At 43.7% G+C, this 25,439-nt stretch overlaps 1 protein-coding gene across 8 annotated transcripts in view; it reads left to right on the forward strand.

Moving 5' to 3' along the window:
- The window catches only part of kiaa1549la (KIAA1549-like a), a 76,410-nt gene that overhangs the window by 24,355 nt on the left and 26,616 nt on the right, over positions 1–25,439 (forward strand). For 4 of the 8 annotated variants that reach the window (XM_072664275.1, XM_072664279.1, XM_072664280.1 and 1 more), the window contains exons 2-12: positions 207–563; positions 1,872–2,492; positions 4,992–5,107; positions 10,055–10,277; positions 11,459–11,592; positions 11,707–11,875; positions 13,412–13,471; positions 15,577–15,728; positions 15,857–16,028; positions 18,157–18,320; positions 20,385–20,420. In XM_072664275.1, the coding sequence (XP_072520376.1) occupies positions 207–563; positions 1,872–2,492; positions 4,992–5,107; positions 10,055–10,277; positions 11,459–11,592; positions 11,707–11,875; positions 13,412–13,471; positions 15,577–15,728; positions 15,857–16,028; positions 18,157–18,320; positions 20,385–20,420 (2,204 nt within the window). The remainder of the gene's footprint in view (positions 1–206; positions 564–1,871; positions 2,493–4,991; positions 5,108–10,054; positions 10,278–11,458; positions 11,593–11,706; positions 11,876–13,411; positions 13,472–15,576; positions 15,729–15,856; positions 16,029–18,156; positions 18,321–20,384; positions 20,421–25,439) is intronic. The other 4 variants (XM_072664277.1, XM_072664281.1, XM_072664282.1 and 1 more) reach the window with 2 other exon arrangements.

Below are 25,439 nucleotides of genomic sequence, written 5' to 3' on the forward strand. Positions count from 1 at the left end.
TCTTGGACTGCCAAAATGATAAATGACACCCTCTGGCCACTGGGTCCAAGAAGAATGATGGTCTGTGATGCTGGAAGAGCGTCAGAGACACTGATGGTTAAAGCACTTGGCATCCCTGCTTCACTTGTCTGTTTATTGAGTCTCAGTATAGCCCTGTGTTGACTCCCAGTGTTACTCAGATGTTGTGTTTCTCTCTCTCTCTCCAGATGAGGAGAAGTTGGAGGTTTCAGACCCCCCTGCCGCAGCACCGGCACCCGAGGAAGCTTTAAACATTTCATCCTCTCCCTCACAGCTGGATGAAGAGGGAGAGCCTTTTCTGCAGTCTCACTCCATACCAGCTGGGGCAGCGGTGAACAGCAGAGAGCAGGCCGTGTATTCGTCAGTGCTGACCCTGCGGGCCGGCTCAGACACACCGCCCCAGGCGCTGGTGCAGTCTCTGCCCTCCCCACCCGGCAACAGTGACAATCGCACCAATCACAAAACCCCACAGGAGCCGTCCGCTGGAGCTCCGCACGCTCCAACCCGAGTGGCCCAAACCAACAGTGCATTAAGCACCAGCTCAGGTACAGAGACTGCAGAGCGCGCCCCAGCCAGAACCGCTAGAACTGTTACAGCTGCTGGACTGAGGGCATGTTGTGCCTCTCATCACCATCTCTGTCATCATCATCATCATCCTCATCCTCATCATTTCTGCAGTTCTGTGTGGTGATCACTGTTGTCTGTATCGTTACATATTTTCGTTAGCATGTTTCTGAGCACTGTTACCCCTGAAATTCTTGCTTGTAAAGTCACACATTAGGGATTTGTAGAGCTATTGTTGCTTCAATGACATATGGACAGTTGTATGCAAAAGTTTGGACACCACTGGTAGTTTTAAAAAACTGAAATATGGTGTTTTATATATATATATATATATATATATATATATATATATATATATATATATATATATATATAACTTAACTGTGTCAAATATTTCCCCTTTTCTCTGAATTTGGTTCTGCCAATTGACCCACCCATTTGTAGCTCCCCCTAGCACTAGCAGTGCTCCCGACACTAGGAGGGTACGAACATAACATGTTTTTCTTACTATTTCTTTAATAAAAAATATAACCCATATTTGAGTAGATGTGTCCAGACTTTTGACTGGTGTTTAATGGGGTAAACTCTTTTGATGGGGTAAACTCTCTTACTTGTTCTCAGGTTAGTCATATTCAGAGCCTGTATATGATCAGATATGAAATTGTATATGAAATTTCCGGTACCTTTTGGTTGCCAGGTGTTTAGAAATCCCTAATTGTGGCTATAATTTGCATCTCTCCCCAAACTTCTATTAATAATGTCTCCATATTTATCCTTATTGTCTGATCCTGGTATGAAGAAAGAGCTTTTTACTATGTGCTACATAATAACAGAACACTGCTGTGCTGTTAGCAGTTTAAAGTACACTATATCTCCAAATGTTTGTGGACACCTCTTCAAATGAATGCATGTCACTGCTTTAAGTGACTCTCTAGAGCTTAACCAAACATGAACCTATTGGCACAATGCTGCCTAATGGCAGGCGTGGGCTAGAGGGGTATAAAGACCCCGAGCAGTTTTGAGCTGTGGAGCAGTGGAAGAACTGTGTTCTCTGGAATGATGGAAGGTGCTCCATCCAATGCAATCAAATCCTCACAGCAGTGCTCCTCCAAAATCTAGTAGAATGCCTTTTCCCTGGACAGTAGAGACAGTTACTCCAACAAAAGCAGCATACATTCTTTTTTTAATACTAGTAGACACAAGAAGGAGCAGGTGTCCCAATACTTTTGTCCATATAGTGTTTCAGTATAAACGTCTCCTTTGACTCATAAGTATGTTGTCTTTTCCAGAAGAGGTTCTTGGAGACCTCATCATGAACCCTGACCTTCCTACTGCTCCGGGTTCCTCCACCACGGCACAGGAGGAGATGGAGCCTGCTCGCACCGATCACGTGACCATCCCAGTCTCCGCCTCCACCCTGTCGTCCAACAGCACGACAGAAGAAAAGGCCGGGAACGCCTCGTCCGTCCCGCCGGCACGCAGCAGCCCTGACACTGTGACCAGCGACAGCCTCCAGCTCACCACAGTGACCACCACCACGGTCACTCCCTTAACTATGACTGCCACTACTGTGACTGCGCCCACTACTGGTCCTGTGACCACTGAGGTTGCTACGACAACAACACCCCCCTCCACCACAGCCACCGAAATCACTACACCCACCACGGAACCTCCCACTACCACAACGACCACCACCACTACCACAACGACAAGCACCACTACCACAACGACTACTACGACACCTGCGCCCACAACGACAACCACATTAGCCACTACCACAGCGTCTACCACAGCGACTCCTCCAAGCTCGACTGTAGCTACCTCTGGGAGCACCACCACTGAGCACAGCCCACCCACTGAGAGCTCGCCTCCATCCTGCAACATCACTGAGAAGCTGTGGGTCCGTACTGGTGAGTCCAGTCCGTCTGTCCTTCATAATATGAAAGATCTTATCTGGGAATATACAATTGTGTAAAAAAAATGGGGACACCCCATTAAAACCTTTGTCTTTTTGAAAATTTTTAAACATCTGGACATTTGATCTTAATGTGATCAATACTGAGAGATGTAATCTATTCTGGAGGAATCTGTCTAATGTAAACCTCAGACGTTTAGTCTGGTCTGCTCTTGAAGGTTGAAGTGAGAGGTGAGGATCATCATGGCCAGATCCAGAGACCTCTCTAAGGCCTTCAGAAAGAAGGTTGTAGATGCAGAGGAGTCTGGGAAGATCTCAGAACAGTTAGAAATCAGCCATTCCACCATCTAAATCATTTACAAGTGCAACAACTGACCAACATGGCCAGATCAGACCATCCTAGCAAGTTCAGCCCCAAGCAGATCTGAACCTCAATGTGAGTAAAGAAGTCTCCAACAGTCCTAAAATATCATCAAGGGACCTTCAGGTAGCTCTCCCCACCATCAGAAAGAGGCCACACAAGTCTGATTATCATGGTAGATGTGTAAGGAGGATACCCTTGCTGTTAAAAAATGACATCAGGGCTAGACTAACGTTTACCAGATAACACCTGGACAAAGACCAGGCCCTCCGGAACTAGGAGAACAGGCCAAATATGCTAGCTGGATAATCCACAGTAGCACAGCTAGCTCAGATCAGACAAGAGAACCAGACAGGTCTCATCTGAAATAGCTCAGACTGAAGATTAAGGCCACACAACCAAGGCTAATTGATAGATAGATTGATGAATATTTGATGCCCTAAATATTTGAATAAATATGAATATTTTGAAATATATGAATATTTGGTGGCCTTAAAGAAAAAATGTAGATACACGATATGGGCAAAATTATTGGGACACCTGCTCATTGTTTCTTCTTAAATCAAGGGTATTAAAAGCATTGATCCTGCTTTTGTTGGAGCAACTGTCTCTACTGTCTAGAGAAGAACGGCTTTCTACTAGATTTTGGAGAAGCATTGCTATGAGGATTTGATTGCATTCAGACAAGAGCGTTAGAGCGTTAGAGCGGGGGGGGGGGGCTTTATTCCCCTCTTGCTCATGCCTGGCATTAGGGAGCATGGTGCCAATAGATGTTGGCATGTTTATCTGCTCCAGCGAGTCCTATTCTATTGGCAGTGCTTTTCTACACGGACTGAATGCATTCATTAGAAAGGGTGTCCACATACAGTGTATGTGATTTTCCCAGAGCTAGCAGGCTAACACTGATAATAATAAGCAATAGTGCTCCATTAACATGATTGAGATCAAGTTTAAGTCAGCACCCAGCTGCCTCGAACATAGCTGTTCAATAATTTCATACAGAATTCTCCAAGTGGCGACTGAGAGTGCAGTACAGTCTGTTATCTTGATGAATTTTTCATTATGGGCTATTTTATAACCCACAGAAGAGCGTAGCATCAGCCATCTCGCCGATCCCTAGACCGGCCTTACTTTTCGAGCGATCTTTTGCAAAAAGGCCAAAAACGGCCGCCATTCTTCTGCTGCATTCATTATTAAATAGTGTTACTTTACCAAGCAACATGTCCTGAAATAGTTGTGTGGAGGCTTCGCGCACAGTCTGCATTATGCTAATCTAGGACCATTGGCCGTCGCTTCTTGCTGGCACTGTCTGGTGTGAAAAGTGTGGACTCACACTGCCTGTTCATTGTCCAGACGTAATTTTGATCACTGTTGTTCCTTGGTGGTAGGTGGCAGTAAGTAGCACATTGTGGCATGACAGGAGAAATTCCTAGAATGCTTTCCTTATAAAATAAAGACCCATTCTAATAGATAGACATATATACACTATGGGGAAGGTTTGCTGACACAGATGTGCAAATACGCACTGACACATAGCTTGTCTAGTCCCTGTAGAGAAAACTGCCAATAGAATAGGACTCTCTGCAGCAGATAAACATCATGAACCTATTGGCACCATGCTGCCTAATGCCAGGCATGGACTAGAGGGGTATAATAAAGCCCCCCAGCAGCATTGAGCTGTGGAGCAGTGGAAGAGCTGTGTTCTTTGGAATGATGGTTGGTGCTCCGTCCAATACTTTTGGGATGAGTTGAGGAGTGAGGTGGGGTGGTGATCAGATTTTTGAACTCCAGATTTGGAAATTCATTGATTTCCTCATTTCTTATGGAAGTGGATTATCCTATATCTAATCTCATTAGAAACATCTCCTGAAAAATGTCTTGACTTGTCTTCTAAATGATTTAGAGCCATCTCCAGAGCTTCTCTACTTCTCTTTTACATATTAAACAAATATGGTATGACGAGTTAAATCATGTATATACATGTAGATGGATTATAGATGTAGGTTTTTCCATCGAGAACTGTGATGCTTGGATGCTTGATGTAGCAGCAGTAACCAGAGCACCATCTCACTGAATATGTGTGTGTATGTGTGTGTGTGTATATATGTGTGTTGTGCTTTCTCCTCCTCTCAGTTTTGTCCATCCAAATGAAGAGGAATCGTCTGGAAAGTGGAATGAGGCTGAGCTTGCTGAAAGGCATGACTCTGGCGCTGCAGAGGGCCTTCAATGACTCCAGTGTCTACATACAGGTGGGCATTACTGCATCCTGTACACACACTAGATAGCTTCCCTGACTGCTGAGGGACCAAACTGCTGTGTCTTATTATCTCCCGTAAAGGCTGGATAAAATACCCACAAAAAAAGGAAACATTGTTGCCATGGGAAACAAGAGCAGAGCATTTACACATGTCCAAAGGTTTGTAGAGGTCCAGCGTTTGTTCTGAAAGCAAGAGTATTGATTGGGAGTTTGCTGCTCTCACTTTGCTGCCCCACAGTCTCTGCTCCACTAGGTGTTGGAACATTGCCATGCGGATTTGATTGCCTTCAGTCACATGTGTGCATTAGTGAGGTCAAGTTCCAGTTCTGCCACTCCAACTCATCCCAGAGGTACTGGCTGGAGCTCCAGCACTCTAGAGAAGGCAGCTCCACTGCTCCACAGTCCCATGCAGGGGGGCTCTTAAAGCCTTCCAGACAACTCTTTACCCATTGGTAATGATGACCTTAGTCTCATGTGTGACTGTTCCCGAACGTCCCATTCTACTGGCAATGGTTTCCTGTGGCGATTGTATAATCTATATCCGCACAGAAGCTGAAAACAGGAATTAGAATGGGTGTCTGGATACTTTTGGACATGTTGTGTCTGAGAGAGCATCATTTGGATGCTTTATTCAGTTGTGAACAGAGCAAATGCCTTTGATTTCAAATATAGCATCGTCTTATGTGGCCAACGGATGCCTTCACAGTGTTTAAACGGTGTCTGCCCGGTAACCGTTTGGTGTTTTATCAGCCTTTGCATCTTGGGAATTGTAGTTTCACAGTGGAAAGAGTGGTGGGCGGTTTGTAGGCGGTAGTGTGGGAAGTGTTTGCCTCGTACACACCGTTTTTCTCTTCCTTGTGTGAGAAAGTACAGCAAGTTTGCAAGCAGCTGGGAATGTCTGGTCTTATGTAAAGCCAGAATAAAGAACCAGAGGATACAGTTTTACATTGATAGGTTTGAGTCTGCAAATTTTCCATTTATTTTACACTTTATTGTAAAAAATGTAAAATCAGGCCAATTTTAGATGATGCAGTAACTGATTACAGAGCATTTTAGGCAAATTTAAATTTAAGCCAGTGTTACACTGTACAGTTTTACCCCTAAATCTCTCGTCCCTGGTGGCTCTAGTCTACAGATTTTTGTTTCGTCAGTCAGAGAGGGAACTGAGTAATATGTGAAGGGTGCAGACTCCAATTTTCCGTTGGACCATATTTAGGGCAGTGGTGGCTAAGTGATTAGCTCTGAGCTATTGATAACAAGGTTGTGGGTTCGATACCCAGGCTCGGCAAGCTGCAGCTGTTGAGCCCTTGAGCAAGGCCCTTCACCCTCTCTGCTTCCTGGAGTGCTGGAGTTGGCTGCCCACTTCTTTGGGGGGGTGTGTGCTTAGTTCACTACCACAGATGGGTCAAATGCGGACGACTGAGTGTAATATATTACTGTATATTGGTCAGCGACTCAGTCTGAACCAGTCCTGTTTCATATTTTTATTTTCTGTTCCACCTTAAATGAGACCGTAGCTACGTTCTGGTGCTAGTACATGTCCGATACTGCAGCACCATTCGTATAAGAAGCCTTGTAGCCTCCAAAATGTGCTATGGTTTGTGTATTAATTATATTGACAATGATAATTGTAAAACGGTTCTTTATAATAGTACTTGGTAGCTCAAGAAGTTTATATCCAAGTGTCCTTTATTAGTTATTTGTTATATTTGTTATGTATTTCTTAGGATTTTCTGGTCTCAGGACTTTTATTCTGCAGTTGAATCTCTGTGAGCAAAGAGGCAGAGCAGTCCTGCCTATCCCGTTTGTCCTTATATGGCAGACCAGCTGTGATTGAGACGTCATCGCCCCTCGACCCCCATTCTCGTGCGCAAACAAGCTTCGGTACCATATAAAACAAGTATTTTAGTATTTTGGTATTGACTTGGTACCAAAGTAGTGGTTCTTGTGACCCAGCCCACATGCTCATGTGGGGCTCACATGAGTGGAACATGGGTTAGGCAGGTTCCAGGTGGGTTTGTACATGTGTTGTTACTGGGACTCAGTTGGGCTTCCCAAATAGGCCCCATTGTTACAGCCCACCTTAATCTCTAGGGTCCCACCTAGGCCTTGTATGCAGTGCACAACCCAACAACAGATGGGGTCCATGTTTAACATCACTGACCCTGACCCCTGACCAACAGGGGTCCCGGGGATCATCGTCACATCTCAGCTGGACTTATTGACGAAGTACAAACATGGGTCCAGTATTGCTTTTAATACTGTTATCATTGTGCATAAATAGAGCTGATAGGTCTTCAGCCTCTGCAGGTCAGGATAAGGAATCTGTTTGGAGCAGATCAGCGGTGGTGATGGACCAGCGGAAACGATGCGGAGTGGAGAGACAGTGGAGAGTGTTGAATGGTGAATGAGTCTGACTCTGAGGACATTGTTATTATTACCGTTTATAGACAGTGTCGGTGCCGGTTCTACCCACCACAGTGACTCAACTGGAGAATTAGTACTGTCTGCTCTCTGAGAACTCTTCTGCTGTTCTCTCTCTCTCTGTCTCTCTCTCTCTCTCTCTCTCTCGCCCACTCACTCGCTTTCTCTCGCGCTTGCTGTCCTGCTCTCTCTTTTTTCCCTTTTTTTGTTTCCATCCTGTTTCCCTGTTGAATCTCTGACTCTCTCTCTCACTCACTCTCGCGCTGTATCGTATCACTCTCTCACTGCCCTTTCTTTCTCTCTCTCTCTCTCTCTCTCTCTCTCTCTCTCTCTCTCTCTCTCTTTCAACCACATCTCTCTTTCTCTTGCTCTCTTATCCAACATTAATACCTTTTTCCTTTCCCCATGTCTGCATCCTGCACATACTCCTTTCTCCTGCTTCTCTCTCTCTCTCTCTCTCTCTCTCTCTCTCTCTCTCTCTCTCTCTGTTACCCACTCTCTCCCTTTCTTCCCTCTCTCTCTCTTTTAAAACCCGTCTTTGTTTCTCATGCTCTTCCTACCTGTTTCTATATATTTTTGGCTGCACTCTCTCTCTCTCTCTTTTTCTCTCTCCTCCTTCCTTCCTCTATCTCCATGTCTTTCTCTCTCTCTTTGTATTGTCAAAGCGCCACGATCACGTGTTTAATCAACAGAACACTCAAGGTTGTGTGTTTTCGCCAATAAAAATCAAGGCTGGCGTTTTTTCCGTAGATCGCCGCGGCCGTGATGTCATTCATGATACCTCAGGACTGCATGCTGAGCTAGACCAGTCTGGTATTACAGCAGCATCAAGTACGTGAACAAGGTGTGCAGTGCAGTAAGGAGTCTAGCAGCTTGGTGTTCAGGTAGAGAGAGCAGTACACAGCTTAGGTACAGTGTGTACCTAAGTGTGTGTGTGTATGGGTGGATGGTTTGGTGTTATTTATCTGGAGCCATGTTCAGCTCCTCCTCCTCCTCTGCTGCGTTCTCTCTTCACCGGCTTCCTGTAGCTGCTGCCCAGGTCATCAGATTCAAACCCCTGACTCTGGCCTACAAAGCCAAGACTGGACCAGCCAGCCCCTCCGTACTTAATGGCAATGGTCAAAAGCCGATCCGCACCAAGAGCCCTTCCGGCGTCAAGTACGGCTCGGCTCGACCCGCCATCCTTTAAGATCCATGGAAGACGAGCGTCCAGACTTTTCTCTGTCCTGCACCGAAGTGGTGGAACGAACTTCTCCTGGGTGTCCGAACAGCAGAGTCCAACACTCGCTGTCTTCAAACCCAGACTGAAGACCCTCCTCTTCTGAGAGTACTTAAGTCTCCATATTGACTTGTGTTTAGTTGTGTCTAAACGTAAATTTTTGGTCTATTTAAACTAGCCGAGGTTCTTCTTGAGTGAACTGTAAAGCACTTCTGTAAGTCGCTCTGGAGAAGAACATCTGCTAAATGCAGTAAATGTAAATGCTCTCACTGTCTCAGAGTGCGTGACACACGTATACAAATCTGACTGTTGCAGACGCTGATGGACCCTCTCTTTCTCAGGGCTCAGAAACTGCTCACATCTTTTTCAAACTGATTGAAATATTGATTTATTTTTTTATGTAGGAATGAAAACACTGCCAGTGACGCCCACTGTGTCGGAAACAATACACAGGCCAAGCGAGGACTGACCACTTCTCTTTTTGTCCAGAGATACAGATTCACAGAGTGATATAAACAGACTCTCAGCCACTCAGAAAAAAAAATGTAATATGTAACCTATTGCATAACAGCGCTCACAAATTCTACATCCATCACCATGCTGTAAAATATGAAATATATACATCCAGTATCTAAACTGCTGAAATTCTACTGGAGGAAGTATTTCCAATATACACACATGGACAAAATTGCTGGTACCTCAAAAAACCCACAATGGTCACAGAAATAACTTAAATCTGACAAAAATAATAATAAATAAAAATAAAATTCTGTGAAATTGAACAAATGAAAATCCGACCATGCTTCAACAGAATTATATAAAAAAATAAACTCATAAAACAGGCCTGGACAAAAATGATGGTACCCCTGAAAATAATGTGACCTCAGGGACATGTTAAATCAAGGTGTGTCCACTAATTAGCATCACGGTATCTACAGTCCCTCAAAATCTACGGAAAACAAGCATCCAGACTTTTTCCTCTCCTGCACCAAAGTGGTGGAACGAGCTTCTCCTGGGTGTCTAAATAGCAGAGTCGCTCGCTGTCTTCAAACCCAGACTGAAGACCCACCTCTTCTGAGAGCACTTGGCGAATAGTAGAGTGGTCTCCTTATTGATTTGTGTTTAGTAGAGTCTAAACTTAGAGGATCTTTTTTTAAGTCGCTCTGGATAAGAGCATCTGCTAAATGCCGTAAATGTAAATGTCTGTAATTTTGTCAACCCACTGCACAATGAAGCATCTTCATATCCATGCATTTGCAAGCCTCCACAACACTAAATCCTTTGCCTCTCGTCCAGCTGGAGCGGGATGTCTGCACTCCGTCCAACGTAACACTGGGATATTACGTGGTGAGTGAAAAGCTGGTGTATATGGCAGCAGCAGTGGTGGAGACGCTTTCAGCCTATGGCTTCGACAAGCTCCTGAGTGACATCAGACAGCATGCGCCTGTGGTGCTGGCCATACCTGTTCCCGTAGCAACCTGGCTGCCAAGCCCTGGCATCCACCTGCAGCTCAAAACAGGTGAGAGTTACCTGAGCTTTAGTGCAGAGTGAAGGAAAGTGACCTACTACTGTAGCCTTTGTTTTACGAGTGTTTTTTTTTTTTAACAAGATATGTGATTTGAATCCAGTATGAATCTGAAATCTGTTTTTTACATTTTGACAGTAATACTTGTGGAGTGAGTTTAATCCAGTATGAATCTGAAATGTGTAGTTTTTGACAGTCTGACAGTAACAATTGTGGATTGAGTTTAATCCAGTATGAATCTACACGGTGTAGTTCTTACAGTATCACAGTAATAACTGCAGTTTATTTTGATCCAGTATGAATCTGAAATGTGTATTTTTATACAGCCTGGCAGTAATAATTGTAGTGTTAGTAAAATCCAGTATGAATCTGAAATTAGTATTTTTTTTACAATCTGACTGCTAATTATGGAGTGCATGAAATCCAGTATCAATCTGAAATGTGTCGTTTTTAACATTTTGACAGTAATAATTGTGGAGTAAGTTTAATCCAGTATGAATCTATACTGTGTAGTTCTTACAGTGTGACAGTAATAACTGCAGTAAAATTTTGATCCAGTATGAATCTGAAATGTGTAGTTTTTTACAGTCTGACTACTAAATATGGAGTGATTTAAATCCAGTATAAAATCTAAAGTGTTCTTTTTCCCAATCAAGCTGTTAATTGTGGTTTAATCTAGTATGAATCTGAAATGTGTTGTCTTTGACAGTCTGACAGTAATAATTTTGTAGTGAGTTTAATCCAGTATGAATCTGAAATGTGTATTTTTTTTTACAGTCTGACAGTAATAATTCCAGTGTAAGTTTGATCCAGTATGAATCAGATAAAAATTTGTTTTTACAAGTTTTTACATTTTGACAGTAGAAATTCAGTATAAATCTGGAATGTGTAATTTTTTTCTTACAATTTAAGAGTAATGCTTGTTAGTATTTCAGTCTAGTATGAATCTGAAATGTCTTTTATAGCTTTTAAATTCATGCTGCTTGTGAAAATTTGGGGAAATCCCACAAATACTTAATCCCAAACACATCAGCCACATTACTCCACCTTCACTGGTGAACCTGTCCCAGCTCCAGTAGTGCTTCAGTAAAGGGTGGATGTGCTAAGGTGGATGTTGTGGAGTGTTCTGCTGCTCTGTATTTACAGTTGTTTGAACAATTCTGCTCTGGAATCAGTTCTCAGGTTTGTGAGTCCAACAGACAACATCAAGTCCTGTAGCTTCATCCAGATGATGGAGCACCGCTTGGAGAATGTGTTCTCAGAAGCTCAGGAGAAAGTGGACGACTCTTATGGGACTTTCTCAGTTGAGGTACTTCAGCTGGTTCAACAGAAAGTTGCCAGTGCCGTACTTTTTAAACCACCCTTATACGCTCTTATATTCATGTGTGGGTTTGTGTGTGTGTGTGTGTGTGTGTGTGTACAGATTCTGAACACGTATCAGACGGGGAACTCTCTGGCTGTGTCTTTGGTGTATGTGGTGTGGAACGGCAGTGCAGCGCTGAATGGCACAGCGGCCAGCAACCTCATTAATCAGCTGACCGCTGAACTGGTCGGCTACTTCCTCTTCTTCCCCCCGATGCTCATCGCCGAGCGTAAGTTCTTCCGCCAAAATTAGGAAAAAAAGATCTAATTGCCCTGGTGCCTCTGTAAATGGGTTACAGCTGGTTCGGCAGCCTGTGTACTCATCAGGATAGGAAAGCCTGAGTGTATTACTTCAGTCTTATTCGGTTTACACTGCATTCTGGGTATGGTCCATATTGGCTGCAGGGTTGCTTATGACATTTAAAGCCCTTAATGCTGAACCCCACCGTATCTTTATTGACATGTTGAAGCCTTGTGGCCTGTCCATATACACAGAATCTTCATATCTCCAAAACGACAACTTTACTTGAGATGGAAATATATAGATATTGTGGCATGTCCCCTAGGGAAAGGGGCGTGGCCACTACCCAATCGGCAGTTGTGACTCACATGCTCTTTATCTTTCCAAACCTTCCACCTACACCCACAGAAACTCAAAGAAACATAACTGTGGCCTATTTCTGGCTCTGACAGTCTAAAAGTCGGAGTAGTCCATCAGCACAGTCCAAATGCTCATCACTGTACATGCCCTTTTATGCCATCACTCGTTAGCCTGAACGGCATTTTAGGACCATGTGGCATCCCATCGCTCCCCCACCTCCTCCCCTCCACGGTATATATTTCTATATACATATAAATCGATCAGCCATAACATTAATACCACTGACAGGTGAAGGGAAGAACATCGATTATCTTCATCTACAGTGTCTCCTGTCAAGCTGTGGATGCATTAGGTCCGTTCTTGAAGGTGTTGAATCTGAGACACTTTTACAAGAGCCAAACTGTGATGGCTAGACGACTGGGTCAGAACATCTCCAAAACATCTGGCAGGTTTTGTGTGTGTGTGTGTGTGGGGGGGGGGGGGGTGGCTCGGGTATGCAGTGATCGGTACAAAAGAGTCATGGGGTCATCTAAGGCTTACTGATGCTCATTGAGGCACCACCTTAAAGGATCTGCTGGTAATGTCCACATACTTTCAAAGGTCTTGCGGAGGCCATGCCTGGAATGTTTAGATCGTTTGTGGTGGCATGAGGGGGACTCACTCCAGCAGCACCGCTGTGTCTGTCCGTTGAAGAACAGGGTGAAAGGAGGTGAGACGAGTATGCAGAGAAACTGATGGACTACAGTATGGAGTTATATGACTACACAGTGCACAGTGGAGCTGATATAATGGACAGTGAATGTAGAAACAGTGGTGTTAATGTTATGGCATTTTCTCCTAATACTCATGGTTTGCTGTGCTTGCTTAGTGGGGAACAATTCTTAAAAGTACCACAATGAGGCAATAACTGCTGAGATTGTGCATACGATGGCTCTGCTATTTATAGACTCTTGACATTGCTGTTCCACCATCAACAAAATTACAGAAGCTTTCTTAGAAAACGAAGGCGGCTCTGTTAAGCTTTTCACCATAACCTTCGTTTTTATTCAGCTGGAGACGTTTGTGTGAAGATGCACAGAAGTGGAAAAGAACATCATCAATCTTAAGCTTGGTTGTCCTTGAGTAAGCACCCCCTCTTTCTCTGCTTCTCTGCTTTCACATACAGCTCTCGAGTACCACAACCTCAACACCTCGGTGGCAACCAGGGAGTACTGGGTAATCACAGGTAACTTTCTTTTTTGCTTATTTTATTAATATCATACATACAGTTATCAGATGATGTACTATTTGATTGTCTGGATGCTACAGCAGCAAAACAACACTGACATTATGGGCATTAAGTGAGGCAGTGGGTGGCTCATCGGTTAGAGCTCCAGGCTTTTGATGACAGGGTGGTGGGTTCGATACCTGGGCTCGGCAAGCTGCCACTGTTGGGCCCCTTATCAAGGCCTTTCACCCTCTCTGCTCCCTGGGTGTGGCCAAAGACCATAGTGTGAAGGAAGCAGTTGAATCTGCAGGTGTATGGAAGCTTACGGTCACACGGGTCTACCAGCAGTGGCAGAAATCCCAGCCTACGGGAAGTTGTCCTCAGAATTGTGGCTGAAAGACGAAACTGGTGGACAGGGACCGCCGGCAGGTTGAAAATGCAGTTCCCTGCAGTGTGCCCTTTCAGGAGTGAGTGGTGAAGGATCTGCAATGACTTCCAGAAATAAATCATACCTGGAAGCGAAGCGATTTTCATTCACAAGCTGTAAAACACCCCGGTGATCCGGCGAGCTTGTGTACCTACTTTTCTCAAAGTCACAAAAGCACTGGCTTTAATAAGTTCACTGCTGATTCAGCTTGTAAAGATTACTTGTGCACAAGTGCGTGTAATGATGCCCAAGTTTCTCTTGCCGAGGTCGGTGAACCATTTTATAGAAAAACGAATGTTAATGAGGTGCATAAAGAAGTCGTTTACAAGACTGTGATGAATAGTGAATAGTTTTGGTGAGAGGGAGATTGATATATGACATAGTCGATTAACGGATGGATGGACAGATGGACAGATGGATGTATGTATGGACAGAGGAGCCAGTGGGGACAAGCGGAAGGGAAACTGAAGGGGCTGGTAATAAGGGGAGACCAAAGAGGTGGAGGAAAGGCGGGCAGAGAAGCGGACGGGAGTTTAGATGGATAGATAGATTGATATATAGATCCAGTTGTCATGTTAAAATGTGTAAAATATAATTAATAGAAATGCAGTTTTCCTCTATAGCCTAATAGCTGACATTTTCTCCTGTAGGTGAAATAATTCACATTCCCTGTGACCATCTACTAGTCTCTTACATTTACTGGGAGAAAGATTTTCCCACTCCTCCATGCAGAATGCTTTCAGCTGTGTGATGTTTGAGAGGTCAGACAGACAGATAGACAGACAGATAGGTACAGTAGATGGATGGATAGATGGATAAATGGACAGAAGAGCCAGTGGGAATGGACGGAGGGGCAGCTGAATGGGCTGGTAATAGGCAGGTGAGCTTAGTGGTCTGGAAAAGGGCGACCAAAGAGGCTGGAGGAAAGGCGGGCAGAGGGCCGGACAGTAGTCATACAGTGTCTACCAGAAAGATTTTCCCCACTCCTCCATGCAGAATTCTTTCAGCTACAGACAGATACAGTAGATGAATGGGTAGACGGACAGACACATGGATAGACAGCCACACAGACAGATTCCCTTATTGGTATTACACAGCACAGTTCAGCGAAATGAAGTCTCAACCCTGACGCAGAACAAACAGCAATAAAAATAGAAATGGCTGCTTTGTTGCGGCAGAGTGAGCTGAAACACACTGAAACACTACTGCAGAGGATGGGCATTGGGGGCCAGGGTGTCCAGCACAGTTTGCTGATTTCCCTGTTTAAACAGACCTATTAAAGCTGACAGGTGAGTTGGATCAGGTGTGCTTCAGCCGGAGAGGCCAAAACTGTGAAGAAATCCGGCCCTTCGGGGACCTGAATTGCCTGCTGTGGAAAGCAGTGGAAAAAGAAACCTGCACATCAGGACTGGGATGGTCCCCTACTTAAAAATGAGGCTGTACATGGACACCTTACTCATTATAAGGGTGGAACTAATAAGCCTTTTTTAATCGAACATGTGTAATGAGACTGATGTCAGAGGCGTTAACCAACACATGTAGTCAGACTGAGTCATTTGAGAAAGGTAAATGTGTCCATTTTTCCTCTCTCTCTCTCTCTCTCTCTCTCTCTCTCTCTCTCTCTCTCGCTCTCTCTCTCTCTCCCTCTCTCTCTCTCCCTCTCTCTCTCTCTCTCTCTCTCTCTCTCGCTCTGCAGTCATTCAGGACGTTGACAGCTCCTCTCTGGAAGGCAGTTACCAGAGCTTTGCGAGTCTGATGGAGCAGCGCCTGGCTGAGCTCTTTATGGTGGCCGGTCGACGTGGCCTGCGCTTCAGACGAGCCACCACTGTCGGTGGATATACAGTGCAGGTACAGTTAGGCTACCTGTCTTGTACCTTTTTAGCTGACGTGTCAAATAATGTCATAAATATCATAATCATCAAAATCAAGACCACTGGACCCAAGAAGACCAAGAATCTGTGTTTTCTGTGTTGTAGATGGTCAGTATCCGGCGCCTGCCAGGCCCTAAAAACCCAGCCGAGATGACCTACTATGTGCAGGTGGATGGTGCTCCTATAGCCGGGACATCTGCGGCGAAGACCCTGAACATGGTGGACTCTCAAACCATGGCCCTGACTCTGGGCTATTTTGTCCAGATTCAAGCAGAACGTACGGCAGCTTGACGGTTTATGAGAATGTTTCTGCCTGCACACAAATACACTAATGCACAAATAATAATAATAATAATAATAATAATAATAATAATATCAGAATAAATGCATTAACAATAATATAATATGCTTTAGGAGTTGTTCATTATGGCCTTTATTGGTACATAATTGGAGGACTGTTCACACAATAACACAATAAACATAGCTGTGAGGATTCACTATAGGCACTTTGTTAAGACCTTGTGTCCTTAAGAATTATTACATAATTGTACATGTTATTAATGTGGAATTGGCAGCATGTTGATTCCTGTCGGTTCTAGATAGTGGCAGGTGTTTGCTTTTTATTGAGTTATTAAATCACTAATACACCAATATTCTATAGTGAGGTTCTAATCATCACTATTTAGAGATTAAAAAGCTCTAAATATGTATGTAATGAGTCTAATTTGCTTCACAAATTCAGTATCTTATTGATGGTTCTTCAGTTAAAATTAAATCCCTATTGGAACAGTATGAGTTCCCTACAATGAGTTCAGTATCAGAATTTTGCCCATCAAAACTTACCATATTCTGATCAAGCGCTAAGCTGGTCAACCACTTTAACCAGCTTGACCAGCTGCTTCTTTTTTTAGCAGGGTACTGTATTGTTATTAAATAAATTGTTTGGCAAAAAAAAAACAAAAAAAACTAATGTACATTATTTCAGATGTTTATCAATATCTAATAGACCTAATTGTGTGTTTTCTGACACTGTACGACACACTGCTATCTATTAACATGGTCAAATGTGCAGGACGTAGCTTAGCTAAAAGCAGTAGCCTTGAAGCTAGTAAGTAAACCAAGCTGTTTGGTTTGGTTTCTGACACTGCGCGATACACAGGGCCAGACTTAAACCAGGCCAGATTTATACTGGGTCAGATTAAAGCAGCCTTGTGTGAAATCCCTATTAAAACAGTATGAATTCTACAATGAGTTCAGTATTAGAATTCTGTTGCTTAACCCCTTTAAACAGGCTGTGATCTGCCGGTGGGCCAAAAGTTTTATTACTAACCTCTATTACCAGAGAATAGCCCCACCAGTTCGTATGGACGTCCCTGTAATAAGTGTATAATAAGCCTTGGAGTATTAAGGAGTAAAAAAAGGGTAACACTGCCCAACTTGCATGTTCTGCAAGAGGTTCTACTCTCATCACTAATTTGAGACTAAACAACACTAAATAATTTGCATAATAGAGTCTTAAAAAAGTGTTTTATTACAGTGTATTATTACTATAACTAATACTTCAATGCTTTGTAATTTTCCAGTTATGTATTAATAAAGGTCATAATAAATAAAGCATAATAGTAAAAAAGTATTATAATAATAATTATTATTATTCATTTATTTATTTAATGTTTTTTATTGCTGTTGTTGTTGTTGTTGTTATGTGAAAAATACATAATAACTACATTATTGTATTATATAGCTCTTAGCCCATACAGTCTTCTACTACTACTATTATTACTACTACTAATAATAATAAGAATAATAATTATAGGAAAAAGCCAGAACAGGGTGAGACTCCCACTTTACCATCTCGCAATGACCCGTGTGATGTGTTTGTGGGAAACTCATTCCAGCCTCCCTTTCCGAGCCTCCCTGCATCCATCATAAACAGAAGCTGTGCTCTTTCTCATGCTCTCCTACAGTAATGGGTGGATTGGAAGCAGCAGGGTTCAGTCCAGCAGTAGCCAGGATTTTGGCTGGGGCGTCCAACTCAGCGCTGCTCTCTGAGCTCTGCAAAGCCCCAGCCTTGTCAAATTAAACACACACCAAACACAAACACAGCCCCGCTGGGGAGGGCCTAATCTTCCAGATAAAGAGCTACAGCACAAACTGTTTTTTTCTTCACTGTTTCAGCTCATTATGAGCTAACCAGAGACAGCTCCAGACAGAGGGAGCTTGGATTAGTGATTGTGTGTGTGTGTGTCTGTACATGTGTATGTATCTGTGTGAGTCAGAGAGAGAGATACAGTGAAAGTGGATGAATGTGGTAGTAATTATGTGCAAACATTATGAATAAGATTGATTAATATTCGTGTGTGTGTGTCTCTCTCTGTGTGTGTATGTGCGTGTGTTTATATAAGCAGCCGTAGTGAAGAGTGTACCCAGTAACCTCTGGATCTTGGCGGTCCTGACGCCGGTGTCGTTGGTCATGGTCGTGGTTGTCATGGCAGTTGCTATCATATGCCGGAGGAACCGCACCGTCTTCAAGACCAGCGCCTTCCGCGGCTTCCACCCACGCACAAAGGTACGCTCCACCTTAAGACACCACAGGAACACTCCACCCTGCCACATTATGTCCATTACAGACTGGAGAAACTACTTCTAACTAAAAAAGACCCTTGATTATAGAAAAGGCCCCCAGTCCCCCTTTTCTGGCTCCCAGCCTTTGTGCTAACCAGTGAAACCAGTAAAAATCCAGCTTAAGACCAACCTTTGCTGGTAGCTGGTGGTTTCAGCTCATCTAAACTGGTCTTTTCAGGTGGTCTAAGCTGGTGGTCAAGATGCTGGTCATCCAGGCAAAAAACATAAGCTGGTTGAGCCACTTAACTCTTGACCAGGATAACGTATGGTTTGATGGACTGGCTGGTCTATCAGCAAGCTGGTCATAGAGGTAGACTAATTTAGTTGACCAGTTTGGCCATACTAGTGCTGGTCATGCTGGTCGTACTGGTCAACCACCTTTGCCTGATCAAGTTCGTCAACAAGCTGGTTGACTTACTGGTTGACAAACATGGTTGGGTTGTAAAAGCTGATAGACCAGTAAAACCATCAAACCATATTCTGATCAAGCGCTAAGCTGGTCAACCACTTTAACCAGCTTGACCAGCTGCTTCTTTTTAGCAGGGTACTGTATTGGTTATTAAAGGAATAGTTTGGCAAAAAAAAACTAATATACATTATTTCATTAGATGTTTATCAATATCTATTAGACCTAACTGTGTGTTTTCTGACACTGTACGATACACAGGGCCAGATTCAAAACAGGCCAGAGTCATACTGGGTCAGATTAAAGCAGCCTTATGTGAGATTTGGTATTTCTTGCTTCACCAGGAGGGGAGTATAATTCACTTTTACACCACTTCTCCACTCCATATGAATCATGCTTTGTACACCTGCATTTTAAATTAGTAAAAGACAAAAAAAAGAAATAACGTAAGACATGAAGGATTAAAGACTCCCAGTGAGCCCCAACGACGACAGTGGCAATGAAAAACTCCCTCAGAGCTGGAGGAAGAAACCTTGGGAGGAACCAAGACTCATAAGGGGAACCCGATCCATCCACCTCTGCTCAGAATTATTTGAACATTATTGATAAAAATGACCAATTACCAGACAGTAGAGTAACGGTCAGTATTTCGGGGAAATGTTGTCCATGGTTGAAACACAGGTATGAAAACACAGATGCTAATTTCCCTAAACACACTGCCTATAAATAGTAAAACCAGAGGAACTGATTATGTAGGGTGCGACATTAGCCTGTACAGGACTAAAGAGGCGAACTTCAGACACCAAGTTAGCATCATGCAGATTGCATGCCGAATCACACACTCGCCTTCAACTGTGTGGAGTTGTTAATTAGCCTCTACTAGACTACTTATGCCATCGATAATTCATAACAGAGCACCGTCACTCAAAAAAATCCCATGTGAAATAGCATTAAATAGCCTGAAGCAAAGGCAGAGGTGCACGTATTGTCACTGTACTACACACAGCGAAATGTATCCTCCACATTTGACCCATCAGGCACTAGTGAACTAGGGGCAGTGAGCATACACAAACTTAGGGCGGTGGGCAGCCAACTCCAACGCCCGGGGAGCAGAGAGGGTGAAGGGCCTTGCTCAATGGCCCAACAGTGGCAGCTTGCAGAGCTCGGGAATCGAACCCACAACCCTGTCATCAATAGCCCGGAGCTCTAACCACTGTGTTTCTAAACTGAAGAAGCGATCATCTGACACCAAACATGCCTTGGATCTACTACATTAAATGCCAACTTCATTTTATGCCAAACTGTTCCTTCACCAGTCATTATTGCGTAGATCAGCTGAGACCACTGTGGAGGACAAGCCTAATCAAGACACTACAGACGCTCTGAAGGGATGTTAAAGTAGTTAAAGTCAAACTAATGGACATCATGGAAACTGTGCTGAAAATGTGATGGTCTCACCAAACCCAGCATTATGATTACACAAGCCACACTGTCTCCTCCTTAGTCTTGTCCCAATGCACAGAGCACACCCACCATGTCTATGTGAGAGATTGCTGGACTGTCTTGTAAAAGACGTTTGTGTTTAATCCTCCCTTTGCTCAGACCTCATATCGGAGAGATGGAAGCTACCACCACCAGGTACTGCCTGCTGTAGTCTAGTGTGTGTAGTGCTGTAGTGCGTGCATGGTGTTTGGCTGCATGGTCATAGGCTGGCTCTCTCTCTCTATCCCTCCCTCTTTCTCTCTCTCTTTTTCTCTCTGGCTGCTGGTGCTTTGTGAGAAATCAATGGCTATAAGGAGGAAGGTGATCGATCAAGGTGATTGATTAGTAGGACCGTGTGGGTTGGGGGTGAAATTGGAGGAAAAGCAAGCTCAATTTAGTATTCTCACTGCACCTGGGCTAAGGCACAGGGCCAGGGGCAAAGATTAACAGCAGAAGTCATTATTACTATAGCATTCATATTATCATACCCCCCGCCAGTCCTGGAACTCTTTCACACTGCAGTAGTGTTTCCATTTCTCTGGTAATCCTCATTTATCTCTGTTTAGAGCTTTGACAATACCAGAAATGTGACTTTGCCAGTGATGCTGAGGTCCAGAGATCCGGTTATTTAGCGTGTTTTGACCTCCTGTCCACAACAGCACAGCATTTTAGGCCACTAAAACTAATGATTTTGAAAATCCTCTCAAGGGTTAAGATTGTGTGGTGCTGCCGGCTTTAGTGTGCTTTTATGTTCCAAAACCTTTGATTTATTGCTTATGTTTAAACTGACATTTTTATGTTACTGTGCCTTAAATATAGATATTGAATAAATGAGCTCTGTGCTGCACTGTGCTTCATTCAAATAGCACTGAAACACTGCAACACTCCAGAGAACTGCAGTATGAATGTTGGGGTTTACTGTGCACTGTGGTAGGCTGAACATGCACAGATATGTATGATATGGGTTAAAAAGAGCTGGTTAATATAAATCTCTCTGCCTGACCTGGAGTGTGTTTTTCTGGGTCAAATCAGGGTTTGAGTCTCAGTGTGTGGAGACCTGCTGTTTGAACAACAAACAGTAAAAAATTGAACTGTACTTAGGTCTGTTTTGGCCGTTTCGCTGCTTTTTAGCTGAATTTACTGTCTAACTTTATAAGATGTTACCACTCCCTGCCGGGCTGGCATGCTCAGACTAGCATTTTAGGGTTGTTTTGTGTTGTTGTATGGACTGTTTTAGAAATTGCTAACATTATACTTGCAAACTAGGGATGCAACGGTACAACCATCACAGAGTTTTATTATATCGTTGCAGACTGGATAACACCACTAACACGCCCAACCACAAGAAAACGTCTCTCAGATCCTGTTCCTCATCACCTCGCACCCAAATCATGTCATTCAACCTGGAAATTGTAGCAAAACGATGCTCAAAGTGATGCACAACATTTCGAGATTGAACGTGCTCTAGGCTTCATTTTTTTCACATCCAGTCAAAACACCCATTACATAGAATTTACCTACTTCCCCTCTCTCTGAAAATTGTGTTGTTTATCTCTGAATCTTTGAATCATTTTTCTCTGATATCTAATCTCCTCCGAAATATCTCCAGGAAAAATGAAGAGTGCCTATCTCCTACGTTTTGCTTGTTTTTTTTCCCCTTGAGCTCCATTTGCGGCCTGTGTGTGGTTTTATGTTCCAAAAACTTTTATTTATCTCTTATGTTTAAACAGGGCTTTTCTGTTACTGTGGCTTAAATACAGATATCGAATAAATAAGCTCTGTCCTGATTGGCTGGCCTGCATTGTGCCTCATTCAAACAGCATATAGAGTTGAAAGGAATGCAGTATGAATGGGTGGGGCTTAACTGTGGTAGACATGTAGACAGGTAGATATGTAAACGAGATGGTCCCTGTGACATCAGAGAAACAGTACATTCAGTAAATTCCAAGTTAACCATAACATTAGTACCACTTATATTGAGTAAGTCCCCATTGTGCACACTCTGACCAGTCGAGACCCCTGACCAGTACAAGACCCCTGAAGGCCTCCTGTGGTATCTTTCATCAAGACGTTACGGCAGATCCTATAAGTTAAGTCCTGTAAGTTCTGAGGTGGGGCCATCGTGGGTCACATCACATAGCCTTAGGTGCCCATGACCCTGTAACCGGTTCACTGGTTGTCTTTTCTTGGTACCCCACAAAACGAACTGCCTGATGTCTTGGAGATGTTCTGACCCACCAGTCATTTAGAACATCACAGTCATCACTTTCAAGAACTGACCGTTCACTTGCTGCCTAATATATAATGGAATCAATGTTTTTCACTTCACCTGTCAGTGGTGTTAATGTTATAGCTGTTTTCCATGACATTTACTACTGTACCGAAACAGCAGACATTCCTCTGCTCTTCTTCTCCTCTTTGCACTGCAGGCTTTGTGGAGACAGCAGCGAGAAGTGCTGAACAGATATTAGCTGTGAGGTAACTACATTGGTTTGGAATGGCAGCTGATAAAATGCACAATTCATAGTAATTATGCTAATCGACTCCGGCTTTGATCTTGCGCCCTCTCCGTCTGCTTTTCCAATCAGGAGAACCCTGAGCGCTCAATCTTATTAAGGTTCGCTTTCAGGAACCCGTTTTTTTTTTTTTGCAGATCTGCCGTTAGAAAAGTGCTCCAGTTTCTCCACAGAGCCGCCTCTGCAAACACGGCAGCATTAGAGGAAATGTGTGGACGTGTTGTATAAAAGAGCCATTGAGCTGAAACCAGGACAGCACAGCGAGACGGAAGAAGGCGGTGTGGGTGACAGCAGTCGACTGCAGGAGATGAATGCTTCTTTCAGAGCGTGGCAGCCCGAAGCTACGGATCAATTGCATGTCTGTCTGCATGTGTGCTTTCTGCCGTCTACCTGCCAATATGTTTGTGCAGTCCATGTTTCCTTGGCCTGTTTGTGGAACGGAGCGCATGTGCAGTGGATTAGACTTTGGAGTATCATGATTACCGAAATGTATGAATATGCATATGTGTGCTACTATGTATATATACACTCACCAAGCAATCTGTTAGCATTGCTATACTCATATTGGGGGGTAGGGCCTCGTTTTGCTCTCGAAACAGCCTCGGATCTTTATGGCATGGATTTCTCAGCATACTGCAAATCTCCTCCTGTTCTACCCCATCCCAAAGATGTCAGGGAAGATCCCATTGTCATATTGTATATAAGTATATAGTATATACTAGTATATAGTATAAGTATCATGCTGTCATACACTATATGGACAAAAGTATTGGGACGCCTACTCATTCATTGTTTCTTCTAAAAGCAACTGTCTCGACTGCCCAGGGAAGAAGGCTTTCTACTAGATTTTGGAGGAGCATTGCTGGGAGGGTTTGATGGAACCCCACCCAAAAAAGTATAGGATGGAGCACCACAGCACAGTTCTTCCACTGCTCCACAGCTCAATGATGGGGGGCTTTGTACTCCTCTAGCCCACGCCTGGCTTTGGGCAGCATGGTGCCAGTAGGTTAATGTTTATTTACCTGCTCCAGAAAGTCCTATTTTATTGCCAGTGCTTCTCTACATTGACTAGACAAGCTGTGTGTGTGTGTGTGTGTGTTTGCACATCTGTGTCAGCAAAGGATGCAACTTAAAGTCGCTGAATGCATTTATTAGAAAGGGTGTCCACAAACTTTTGGCCATATAGTGTGTATATAAATGCTATAAATGCGATTAAAGGGGTTCATGGACGGCTACACACTTTCCTTGTAGGTGGAAATGGAAAGGCCAGGTTCCTCTAATGAAATTCCAGTGAATAGATGCCCCCCAAGTGAATTAGAGTTGTACTCAGTACATGCGAATTACATTAGAAAGGCAGAGAACATGTGCAGCCCAAGGTCAGTGTCTAACACAAATCCCAGCGCTGGTGTTCCTTAATGGAGAAAGCTGTCTCTGTAGATTAGCTCGACCCTATCTAAATTTAGACCCGTCTCCCCGCAGCATAGAGGTGTAGGAAAGGTAGGAGTGGATTGATTCCTCTGTAAGATGCGCGTGACAGCAGCATGAGCAGCAAAGTGAAAAAGTGCTGAATTATTAAACACTCTTGACTGTTTATATTTTCCCTGTTTGCTTCCTCAGAGTGGCGCCATATAGCATAAATGTGCATCTCCTTAAAAACCAGAGAGGGGATCTGATATCCGCATGTTCTCTCGGCCGGAGAGCGATCCATAATTCATCATAAGGGAGAGGTTCTGCGAGCTTTCTTAGCTTTTCTGCATTAAATATCTCATGGCAAGGCGGTGTGTCATATATGGGCTGTGTGAAATACAGTGAGACTGAGAGCAGTCGGAGTGCATTAATAAATCACAGTGGCCAACAGACCGTCGCTGATTGAAACGAAATGCCAACTCTCCAAAGGTGCTTATTATATCCCCCTCAAAACCTTACATAACCCGGATTCTCTCTTTCTCTCTCTCTCTCTCTCTCCTTCTCTTTGCCTTTATTTTCTTTTCTTCTCTCCACGTCTCCTCTCCTCTTCTCTCCATCTCTCCTCTTCTCTTCTCTTCTCTCTCCATCTCTCCTCTTCTCTCCATCTCTCCTCTTCTCTTCTCTTCTCTCTCCATCTCTCCTCTTCTCTCCATCTCTCCTCTTCTCTTCTCTTCTCTCTCCATCTCTCCATCTCTCTTCTCTCATCTTCTCTCCGTCTCTCCTCTTCTGTCTATCTCTCTCCTCTCCTCTCTATCTCTCTCCTCTCTCCTCGCTCCTCTTCTGTCCATCTCTCCCCCTTTCTTCTCTCCATCTCTCTTATTCTCTCCTCTTTTCTTCTGTCCTTCTCTTATTCTCTCCTCTTTTCTTCTGTCCTTCTCTCCTCTCTCCTCTTTTCTCTCCATCTCTCCATCTCTCTTCTCTTCTTTCCATCTCTGTTCTCTCCTCTCTCCTCTTTTCTCTCCATCTCTCCTTCTCTCCTCTCTCCTCTTCTCTCCATATCTCCTCTCTCCTCTTCTCTCCATATCTCCATCTCTCTTCTCTCCATCTCTCCTCTTCTCTCCATCTCTCCATATCTCTCCATCTCTCTTCTCTCCATCTCTCCTCTCCTCTTCTCTCTATCTCTCCTCTCCTCTTCTCTCCATCTCTCATCTTCTCTCCATCTCTCCTCTTCTCTCTCCTCTTCACTCCATCT

This window comes from Salminus brasiliensis, chromosome 19, assembly GCF_030463535.1.
Source record: "Salminus brasiliensis chromosome 19, fSalBra1.hap2, whole genome shotgun sequence".
NCBI lineage: Eukaryota > Metazoa > Chordata > Actinopteri > Characiformes > Bryconidae > Salminus > Salminus brasiliensis.